This window comes from Pleurodeles waltl, chromosome 11 (genome assembly GCF_031143425.1).
Source record: "Pleurodeles waltl isolate 20211129_DDA chromosome 11, aPleWal1.hap1.20221129, whole genome shotgun sequence".
NCBI classification, from domain to species: Eukaryota; Metazoa; Chordata; class Amphibia; order Caudata; family Salamandridae; genus Pleurodeles; species Pleurodeles waltl.
The window spans coordinates 821,704,088-821,716,075 of NC_090450.1; the positions used below are offsets into that span (position 1 = coordinate 821,704,088).

Consider the following 11,988-nt stretch of genomic DNA (forward strand, 5'->3'; position numbering starts at 1 on the left):
AAATTCATCATCTGGCACTGTTTCCAACAAAACTTATTTGAGTGGAGAAACCCCAAACCATGGATGTCGATTTCTTAGAATACCAGGCATAATATAAGTGACATCACACACACTTTGACCTCAACGTAATCATAGGAAGTGACATCATGTGACCTTTGACACCCCAATCCTCCTAAGAAGTGATGCCTCATGACCATGACCCTGATGACATCAGAATAATTATAATTGATTAATTTAACAACTTCATAATAAGTGCACAATTAATATAACACCACAACGTACCACTTGTGTTTCAACCCGTGTGTTAATAGGATATGCCATGGGATAACTTCTCTTTTTATTACATACAAAATATATATGTTTGTTTGAGGAGTAGGAAGCAGAGCAACAAAACCTAGAACATTAGCAACAAAAATATTTATACTACAAAATGTAATTACTTATTTGTTCCCCTATTGTATACCTCAAAGAAAAAATTATTTAAAATCACCGGAAGATGAAATAAAAATTAAAAAACTGTACTGGCTATGTGCACCAGTGTTTATTCATGGACCACATATTAAATATGAACTAGTTTTAATATGACTGAACCTGAACCATTCCTTATCATTAATGCATTTTGATTTACGATCAATTGCACACTATCACTCAACTGGACCAGAAAGGTGAAGGTTATATTCAAACTCAATTTTTCATGTTTTAGCAATAATGAACCATGACAACAACTGGCTTTAAAATGTGTTCTTTTTTTATTTAATTTTTATGTTGAGCCTACTGTGCAGCAGCACGTGTGCTGTCTGTGGCGAGACATATAGTGGCCTTACCAATTACATACAGGGGCTTGGAGCCTGTTCATTGCATACCATTGGTTTTCTTTGCTGTCACTCCCGTTTGCATGCTTCTTATTCGATGGTTGCCTTGTCATACTATGTCTGCCCCTCCCCTGGTGCATTATCCCTTTATTTGTGTCCTTCCACTGCTGACTTTTAGGGATTAACGTTTTTTTCTTTTGCACAAGAGTCAAGCACATTTCTTATTCCTCTTTGCGCAGAGCTGTGCTCTCTCAACCATGTGTATCTAACTTCCCCCTCTGTGAGGTGCTTAAATGCTTATTTTTTTTATTTTATATAACTAAACGGGTAATGAAAGCTCCGATGTCCCAATGGAAGCTGCAGAAAACAAATCGTGCTTATAAAAGCACAGTTTACATTTAGTATTGCCAGTTTTGCCACCTCTGAGAGTCACAGAGCAATGCCAGAGGTCTGAAAGGATAATCCAGGAAAGCAGAAGTGGTATTTACATTGAACAGTTTCTGGGAACAACGCCCACAGCGACCTATGAATTGTTTTGTATCTGCTTTGAGGTGTGTAGCCGTCTTTACAGGCTCGAACCAACATATGTATCAATCTCTAATATTTAGGATCAATTAACTTATTGTTTGTATTTTTTGGGGCAAGAGAGTGGTGGTATGTGTCAGGATAGCAACTGGACGACCTCAGAAAATAAGAGTACCTGCAATGTACATCTTCCTTTACCCCTCTTGGTCTTCTCTCCTGTCTCTTTATCTTTCTCCCCTTCGCGTGTCTTTGTTAATCTCCCTCCCTTCTCTATCCTTAACCCCTGCTTTCTTCTTTCGCTCTCCCTCTTATCGCTCACTGGCACCCCTTGCACTTTATGATCCCTTGGCAGAGGAAAAAGGAGCAAATGAGGAGGGAATCATACCCCACCAGCAGATCTCTCAAAGTGATGGGGAGCAGGGGCAAAAGGACAGTCTCTTACCCCTTCTCCACATCCTCCGTCTCAGTCTGACTTTATACTAATCTATCACCTCTCTACTATTCCTGTTGTTTTTTTATTCTTTGAATCTCTCTTGACATTCTCTTCACCCCAGCTTGTTATTTCCTTGTCCTTCCCTCTCTCCAACTCTCCTGCCTCCTTATCAATTCCTCTCCTTCCGTCTCTCTTGGCCTAATATCTATCTTAAGTTTATTTTCCTTCTCCTCTCGTCTCTTTCTCCTCTGTTTTCTCATCTGTGTCCTTCTTATCATGCATTCTCTCACCCGATGGTCCCTGTCTCTGCTCCCTCAAGCTGTCCCTTTGTTACCATTTTTGTGCATTTATATTTGTGTGCATCATGAATAGGGCTGTGCGGAGCACATGGTGGTAAAAAACTCTGTGAAATGCTGCAGGTTCCGTGTGTGGTGTAGTGCCGCCTGGCTCGCCAAATATGCACCCGACCTCGGAAGCGCTAAGCGGGTCTGGCAGCCTGACCCGATCACGGAAACGCTAAGCTGGGTCGGGCGGCCTGACCCCTTCTTAGCGCTTCCAAGATCGGGTTCAAGTAAGTACGTGCACACTTCCCTTCACCAACTGCACCTTGCTCACCTGGTCTCCAGTTCTCCCTGTTGGCCTCCACATTTAACTCCCGGGACTCTGGGGAGACAGGTTCTATTCCATGGAGCTCTGACTGCACGTCTCCTTTTTTCAAGCACAGGCCCCCGCCTTGTCACATATGCAACTAATGTCAAGGCCCAGTGCCCCTGGGACTAATGTCCAGTCCCAGTGCCTGGACATTATTGCATATGTTGCAGGGGGTCTTTGCTTGGAAAAAAGAAAACTTTCAATCAGAGCTCCACGGCAAAGAATCTACCTCCCCAGAGTCCCTGAGAAAGTTTAGGGACTCTGGGGAGACAGGTTCTTTTCCGTGGAGCTCTGACCACAAGTTTCCTTCTTTGAGTTTTTTCCAAGCACACCCCCCTCATATCTAAACAATGTACTGGCCCAGTGCCCCTGGGCACATAGAGATACCGCAACGAGGGTGGAATGCTGCTGTGTCCAGGGTCCCCATCTGCCTCCTTCTGCCCCCGCTGCCTGGCTGCTGAGGGCAGTAAAAAGGATAGAGGCCTGGAACTGGAGTTTGTGCCAGTGCAGCCCTCAGCAGCAGCTTGCAGCAGCAGCTTGATGCTGACTGGCAGAGAACAAAGCCAGGTAGGCTCTCCGGTGAGCTCCGCTGGAGGGCTAGCTGAGTTTTTTTGTCTAACTTCGCGCTTCGGCAGAGCACAGCGTGCGAAAAACTCCATTAGCTCCACCAGTGGAGCGGAGCTCACGGCCCACCCCTAATCATGAACAACGTGAAGAATGTAGTTTTACACTAGATTTTACATGTATACACTGATATAGTGCTATTGCCTTTGAAATGAACTTTCTATGACTTATAAAAGTGTGTTTTCCTACTCTTGTTAACTAGGCCTCATTTTAGGTCCTGTCGCCATCTTTTTCAAAAAGGATGTTTCCCCTTGCACATTCTACTGTTCATTATTTCTGCAGCACATAGTCAAGCAGAGTCATGTTTGTTTATTTTCACTGACGTTCTTCTTGGTGTTCTGGATGAAATCTTTCAACTTGGTCACAAATAAGGAAAGGTTTCAAGGACCTTTTGGTGTTCACTGTTCTCTATTCATATGTTTGGCTTTTGTTCATGTAACTAGTTTTTCCTGCCATCTCCAGTTGACATCAGTAGAGAGTGGGCAGAATTAATATTCATATAATGGGATAATGTTTAGGTGCTAAGATGATATGACGTTTTGCTGAGAATGTAACTCTTTGGATCATACCAGAGTGATTTTTGCAGTTCTAATAATTTAATGCGTAAAAAATAATGTATATAATCCCTTCATTTTGCGGGTAAGCCAGAAGACTTTCCTGAATTTTTCAATGCTGAGAGGGATGCTGTCAGTTTTTCAAATTGATTTTGCTAATGACTTGGGAATATTTTTTTGATTTGCACTACTCTGTAAAGCATTATATGTAGAAAGCATTCATGGTAATCAGTTTATATTAACTCTAAAGTGCATTTAATGAATTTTTTAAATAAATCCGTTAAATGTTTTCTTTGGATCTAGGCCTCAATGGTTGAATGTGCCCTTACTAAATTGACTGCATTTTTTATTTATGTTTTGGAGGTGCTCTCTCTCTATAATGCCCCTCCCTCTCTATCTAGGCTCTCCCTTCTCACCTTTTACTCTTAAGTATATCCATCTTTCACTCTCTTCTCTCTTTCCTCTATATCTCATTGCATCCTGCCAATCTTCTCTCCACTCTATTCCCCATCCATATCCACTCTCTTTATCCATATCTTCTCTACGTCCCCATGTCCTATCTTATTATTTTCCTAGTGCTGTGACTGCTTTAAGGATACTTAGTAAGGAAAATGCCTGCATGAGAGATCCATGTTCACAACCGGGGCTGGATGTAAAGGGTGGCAAAGCCCGGCCCCTCCACCTTTTTTCCAATGCATGAAGAGTGTCTCTCAGGCTGACCTTTAGTCCTCGTGTTTGGGTCTGCCAGCCAGGGTCTGTACATGCACTAAATGCACAGGTGCTGGCTGTCTGAGCTGATCTTTGCCAGACTGAATATTTCACATCCCGGAGGGTGTGACCTCATCCAATCAACGTCTTCTGTGAGCCTCCCCTTTATGACGAGGGGAAGCATCACTGATAAACCTGGACCTGGATGCTTCACGTTTAAGCCCCAGAACACCCAGGGCTGACTGTCCATCAGTGACACTCATCACAAAGTGAGGAGGGGTTAGCAACTCTCACTGACCCCCAACCCACTTTATGATGAGGTAAGGAACGCCCTCCTGTCATTGGCTGACCCATGACAAAGTCAACCAATGAGAAGAAGTGACAAAATCTTCCATCTACCCCTTCCTTACCCGAAGCCTCCAAGAAACTGATGCGTCTACTTCTCCCTCCCCCCACCTGATGTCACCCCTGTGGCATGTAAGTCGTTAATAAATGTTGAATGCAGTGTGTTTGCATTAATGTATGTTTATGTGTGCTGGCAATGTGTGCGTGTGTATGTGCTTGTGAGTGGTGGGTGTATGTGTGCACACTTGTGAATGGTTGTGAGTGTGCATGTGGGTAGGTGTGAGTATGTGTGCATCCACAGTGCTAGAAATGGAAAAATAGAAGTGCAGGTACTCTGTACCAGAGTACCTGCTTATTTCTGAGAAGTGTGGGTATTCTCCATTTAAAAGTATTGTGTTTTTCTTGAGAAGTGCAGGTACTCTCCCTCTAAAAATAAAAAAGTGCCGGAGCCGCGTACCGGATAGTACCGGCCAATTAAAAGCACTGCCTGCGGAAGAGAGTGTGCGTGTCTGTGCCTGGCCCACCACTGCCGCACATTAGGAACCACCGCCGCACGTTCACCTTCGAGGTCTGAGGCTCGAAAACTTGCACGACCCCTGAGATTTTTCATCCTTGTAAAGTTAATAAAAAGAGTACCTTTCCTAGAGCAATGATAACATGTATTATTACCTGTGAGGTGTATAACCTGTTATTATTATACTTTTCCGTCTCTTTTCTCTCATTGTTTATAGTCCTTTCTTAAGTTCCTTTTCTATTTGTTCTGCTACACCATTCGTTATCTCTTTCTCCCTATCATCTCTTTCTTGCTTCTGTCCTCTCCTCTTCTGTTTCTATCTTGCTCCTCATATCGTAATCTTTTTTTTCTTTATTTCCCACTCTCTTCTTTCATCCTTGCCTTAATTTCCTTTCGTCCTTTCTTATTTCTTCCTCTTTTGTCATGCTTTCGTCGTCTCTTCTGCTTGTCTCTCCTTCTTCTGCTCTCCCTCACTCTCTTCCGTTTTTTTAAATTTCTCCACTTGTTCTTCCTGTACGGTTTTAAAAATCCTGGCTTATTTTTCTTCCTTTCTTGATTTATCATGTATTTCTTTTAGGTTTTCTATTGTCCCGTCTATGTCATCAAACATACACAAAAACTGTCTTCAGATGTAGAAATATAGAACATACACAGTACAATATAACTTCAATATTTGGGATTCTTCAGAGTATTTTGTGTCATCATGATTACTGTGAGGGAAGGAGGACTCCCTTTCTTCCCGTCGCTTTGTTCCTTTATTCTCACCTCTCTTTTTAACTCAGCCTTCTTTCTCTCCTCCCTGCATATCCCCAATCTACCCTGATGCTTTCCCTTCTCTCTTTTTATACCCCTTTTGTATACGTCATTACCTTCTTCCATGTATGTCTCCTTTTCTTTTTTCACATCTTTAACCTCCTCTCCTGTCAATTCTTCTCTTTCTTTCATCTTCCCTCACTCTTCCCACCTATTTTACTCCCCTCCCCTCCTCTTCTCGCCCTCCCTCGCCTCTCCCCCGCCTCCTCTCCAGGGCTCCTCGTGAGCATTAAAAGGGTTGATATTGCACCCACCATACACACAAGAGGTGATGACCACGCAGGAACACCTTGCTGATGGTAGGTGAAACCCCACTGCCCTCTGCTCTGCGGCACTTCCGAGGTTTTGATGAGCGGGGAAAAATACACCTCTATTCTAATAAATGTACAATTTTAGATGGGGAAGCAGGACTAGTCTTCCAACCCTCCGCATATCTATCTGTTCATCCTCCCCAGCTGCCAAGTTTATCCGAGTGTCAGGCGGGGGCTATGTCTACGACAAGCGGGACAAGGCGCCCTGCCTCCGACTCGAGGAGCGCCCCCCAGTACAATATTCGGAAGTGTTTATTGGGACCCTGGAACCTGCAGACGTGGCTTGTAATCTAGCTTTTGGAGCCTTAAGGTTTCTCAGGGTTTCTCAGAAGCGCTTTCCTTGCTAGTTGTACTCTTTTCGCTCGTCGCAACCTGGTACTGGCAGTCTCCAGTTTTAATTACCACAATGTGAAGTAAAACCCTGACCGGATGAGCTACTGAATTATTAAACATGGAAACAAAGGGTCCCAATGTATGGGCACGTCACCCAAACCCAGAGCTTAATTTGAGCCAGTGGGGGCCACCGACACTCTTTTTTAGGGGACCGGCACATATTTTTCCTATCAGACACTTTGGGAGAACAAGAGAGGGACAACACACAGAGGGTAAGAAGGAAGGAAGGGGAGGGCTGAAAACCTTTCACAAAGGAAGGAAGCAGGAACCTGAAGGGTTGATTTAAAGGTGCCGGGGAATCAAGTAGAGGATTTGCGAGGCTTGAGGTGGATTTAAAGAGAGCAACCTTGGTATTCGGAGCGCCGACATGCAATAGCGCCGCATGCGGACTTTTCGTAGGAGCTTTGGGACACCGCACTCATTCTTTTTTTACAAATTAAGCACTGTCCAAACTCGCGTGAATAAAGTTGCATCTCTTCCTGTGCTTCAAAAATATAAGGATGTATAATGAAATAAAAGGTTAAAATGAAAACTAACCACCTCCCCGACATTCATGTTGCCAAGAAAGTGGCGTACCTTTCAAATTATGCCCCCAAACATCCCTTCCTCAATTGACACACCATTCCCAAACCGTCTCCAACCGCCTTTCTGCCTAATCTCGCTCGTCGACAAGGCAAACTCCCTCCCGCCATTGGCTGCATATTTGTAATGGGATGCACTGAGTGAGCTCAGCGCTCACTAACTTAAGGTCTTCCCTGGTATCCACCTCGCTCTCCTTTTTCGCTTTATTTTCTCCCTCTTGTCTTCTCTCAGCCATTCTGCTCTCCTCTAGCTCTCCTTACTCTAATCTTTCTTAGTAGCCTTTGTTTGTTTCGTTCTTTCTCGTTTGTTTTTTTATTTCTTCCATGTTTTCGTTCTTTTTCATTTCTTTCATTCCCTCGAACTCTGTTTTTCCTTCCTCTTCTTTTCTCTTTCTCCCTCTCTTTTTTTTACTTTCCTCTTTTGTTTTGTTAGCCTGACTCTTCCTGGTCTCTCCTTGTTCTTCTTTCTTATTACCCGGTTTTTATCTCTCCTGTCTTCTCGCGCTTCTACTCTCCCCCATTCTCATTTCTCACTTCTCTTCTACACTTTACTCTATCTTCCTACCATGTTCTCTCTTTCTTTGTCTTCTATCGCGTTCTTTCCTGTCTGCCTAACCCGTCTTTATTGCTACCTTCCTTTAACTGTCTTCTTCCACTCTCTTCCTCATGAATCTGCCTTTCTTTCTCCTGCCGTGCACTCTCTTGGCGTCTCTTGCCCTCGCCTCTCTTCCGCACTCGCTTGTCCCTTTTCCTCGTCTTTCTTTTTTCTCTCTCACCTCTCTCTCTTTCTTGGCTTGCCTTTTCGTACCTCCCCTGCTTTAGTTTCACCTCGCTGCAGACCGCCGGGCGCCCCCCCAGTGCCCGGACCTACCAGACAAAGTAGAGGAGGATGAGGAGCTGAACGAGCCTGTAGATGGTCCCCAGATTCCGGTTCTTCACCACAATCATCTTCGGGGTTTCATAGTCCCAGAACTGCCAGAAACATTCCAGACAACGGATGCGCAAGGCTGACAACTGGGGGCCCATTGCTGGTATCCCTGGGTGACCCTCCCGGTCCGCCTCACTGTCCCACAACAGCTTCAGCAGCCGCTTCACGCCCTGTGTCTCCAGGCTGACCCGCCCCGGAGCCGAGCTGAGCATCATCTGTCTCCTTCCCTCAGCACCGCTGTGGGCTCACACCTCCCCGGACTGCCTAACAGTCAAGGAGCTCCCGGCCAAGGGCGGGTGAAGCGGCAGCTCACAGCTGATGCTAGGGAGCCCTCTAGAGGCCACTGGTGGAAGTACACCCACTAGTCTATAAAACATTTTGTTAATAGCGCTCTGCATTAACGAGGGATGCACGACAACAGGTAAAGTCTTGGATGGGCCTGTAATTAGGGCACACATTCCTAGACTGGCATAATGTGTAGTTTGGCCTGTCAATAGCTCTGAGCGAGAATACGTCTCTCCTGCCCAAGTATGCGTTTTTGCCTGTATATAAATAGGGCAGGTACTGGACTGGCGGCAAAATGACAACTAACCCCCAGCTTCAAATAAATAAATACATAAATAAAATGAACGCAGGAGCTCGAAGTTTTTTCTTAGGAGCCAGCAACCAGGTGTGCCAAGTGCAAGGAAGGGTTTGTGAATAACAAGGCACCTTGGTCATGATTCCACCTCATGTCTCTTTCCTCCACCACTTTACACGTCCAGCTTCTGTATCTCACTCGCGCAGGCTCCTGGTCAGCCTTTGTCTGTTTTCCTACCTGTTTCTTTCTCCCTTTTTGCTTTTCTTTCTTTTGCTCTTGGCCAAATTCTGATGATAAGAAATAAACTAGAATCAACCAAAAATAAGCAGCCACTGCGATATATTAAGCACTGGGTTTACATTACTATGAGACATTAATGGTGTAATTCATTCTGTTTTAATTGTCTTGAATGAGAAACTTACGGGTTGAGAGACTGGCGTTTTATTTGTCCGTCCAGGCTCGAGGTGCAGCATTATTATTCTGGTGTAGGTGGGGATTTCCAGGGCCTCACTCAACATATCGTGATGTGCATCACATACATACTAGGCTCATTTCATACCCCGGTCAGTCTGTCTCCCTCTGCCCAATCCCACCTGACTCCTATTGAGCTGTCCCTACCAGACTCACTGACCTAAGCAAGACCTCAAGGAAATGAAAGTGCATCCTGTAACAACGCTGCTATTGCCCACAGGGTACCAGGACAACCAAACAATACAATCATACACATTCTAGAATGGCTGCCATTCCCTTTAATCACAGAGACACACTTAGGCATATACACCTATCCAAAACAGAATACACCTGTATCAAACAATAATTCACAATTAACCTTCCTCCAGGTTAGAAACTGCATGCAACTAATCAGTATACCAACTCTAATAATGTTGCATAATACACTGTCACGTGTGGCGGGGTTCTCACATGCAAATTATGCATATTACATGCAAGACAGGCCTGGGTGCATGTAAACTTGATTATGGTTGACATTAGAGAGGGTGTGTGTAAGCATAGCGCCTAGAAAAGCAAACAAACATTTTGAATGGCAAAGCAACCATTTGTGTTAGATAACAGTTTTTCAGATTAAAAACTGAGGCCTGCCACCATTCAACCAGAAAACATTCCACTTCTCTAGTGTACAGAATATAATCGTGCCAACAGTGGAAGAAGTAAGAGGTATAGTTGCATTAGCTTCCCCATGCCTCTGCAAAGGAGCATTATTTGCTTATTTATATAGCAAAGTAGGAGCTGAGCATGAATGACACTTCCTCTCTCCATAAGACATCATTAGCAATAAAGGTATATAGGGTACTGGTGCAGGAGGCAGAGATGGATAAACCGGATGCTGAGGAGAGATGCGGAAGGGCTGAATCTGACTGCACATCTGGAGACAACGTAAAGTCTCTAGGAAACTATGATTGGCTTGTAATAAGGGAAGCTTTGTCGACTAATACAGCTATTTCGGTTGAATGGTTGAAACGTAAGCAAATACACCTGGAAGGGTATATAATACCCTAGGGTACCGAAGAAGGACATATGATGAAATATGATTGTGACTTTCTTAACCTTCACCCTAATTTGCATATTAGCTGACAATTTTTTTAATAATTGTGATCATAGTGGTACACTAATTATGTAGACAAATTTGCATGGTAAATTACCATATACTTGTGAAATACCAATTATTGTGTGTGCATGTTGATTGGGGTACCAGGGCATAGCTCCATCACATTATCTCTTGCAGAAAAAAGATTCTCTGGCAGATTGTCTGGCTCCTAGCACCCGTTGTGTAACAGAGCATTATTTACTGCAGAGGGACAAACCAGGTTTCTCTGTAAAGGGTATGTATTGTTTTGCAGTTTAGGTGATCGACTGCATGTGACCCCAATAATATTAGTAGAAGGCAATAATATGACTAACTGGGACACTTACAACTAGCACTACAAACTAAACCTACGCTACACAGAGTAGCAGCTGCAAAGTACTTCAGCGCCTTGACAGGCATAGTAAGCACTTTATAAATCTAAAATACATTACCATAAGTTACAATATGAAGTGAATGCTGAAGATGTTCTCTTTAATCCCATATTTAGGTTGTCTCCTCTAAAATTATACAATTTCAGAAGGCACCATGACTCTGTTTGCATTGATAGTTACAGGAAGTGGCTTTCAATGTCAACAATCCAGTCCTTGAGATTCATTTTACAAACCATTGTTAATTGATCCTTTAGCACAGTTGGTTGAGTCGATGTGACCCAAAATGAGAATGTCTAGATTGCATCAGATTGTTAACCAAAATCCCAAAACTGAAAACGAATCCTTCTGTGACACTTCAGTAGCACTAAGTTCACAATACACCACCAACCTTGAACCTTCAAATGCAGAGCCAGAGGTCTGCTTCGTCAGTCTTGCAATGACAGCAAAATCCAGTTTGTAGGGAATTATGTCTCTTTCTTATACTATGGGCTTCAACCATGCAGTGACTGCAAAAAGCAGATGTAGGTCATAGACCGGCACAAGGTCAATCTTTGTATTTGTGCTCAGGGCATGAGTCAGTTCAGGCGATCCATGCCTATGAAGTGAGGGTGTACATCACCAAACACAGAAGTCCTTGCATACGCCTATTCTCACTCTGGAGGCCATGAACCCACTCCCACCCCCTCCTGACGTAGATCCTGCAAGAAGTCCTCTTCATAGTCAAAGTCCTCTGGTAAGTCGAAGTCAAAGCAAAAACATAAGAAAGTGACGTGGGACTCAACCCCATCCTGCCACTCTCTATCAAAAGAGTTGTAGAGCTATGAAGGCATAAAGGTGACAATCTATTTCACTCTCGATCTCTGACTGAAGAGGTGATCCCTCAGTTGATCCCAATGTGTCTGAATTCTCTGGGCCAATGGCGACACTGCAACAGGTTGACGTCTTTAACAAAGCCATAGTGTGTATCTTCTGGCTCCCTCTGGAAAGCCTGTTGGCCTCAAGGATTCGCAGGGGCCCTCCGTAGGATTACCTACAGTAGAGCAATTATAGGTGCCACCTCAATTCCTTGGACCTGTCACAGAATCAGCACTGACCCAGTGCAGACTTCCTCCCCACCTCCGATTGGTTTGTTGGTCTCTATTTTACTGACACCAGAGATGATGCTGGAATCTGTGCAGACTCAGACGTCTGACTTCAAACTGGCATCAGCTGGACCACGACTGAGGTCATACTTCGAATCTG

The 11,988-nt window shown here is 44.1% G+C and overlaps 1 protein-coding gene across 2 annotated transcripts in view; it reads right to left on the reverse strand.

Annotated features, from left to right (window-relative positions):
- Positions 1 to 8,426, reverse strand: part of P2RX2 (purinergic receptor P2X 2) — a 126,322-nt gene extending 117,896 nt beyond the window's left edge. For both annotated transcript variants that reach the window (XM_069214651.1, XM_069214650.1), the window contains exon 1: positions 8,136 to 8,426. In XM_069214651.1, the coding sequence (XP_069070752.1) occupies positions 8,136 to 8,407 (272 nt within the window). In that variant the 5' untranslated portion in view covers positions 8,408 to 8,426. The remainder of the gene's footprint in view (positions 1 to 8,135) is intronic.
- Between the last annotated feature and the right edge of the window lie 3,562 nt (positions 8,427 to 11,988).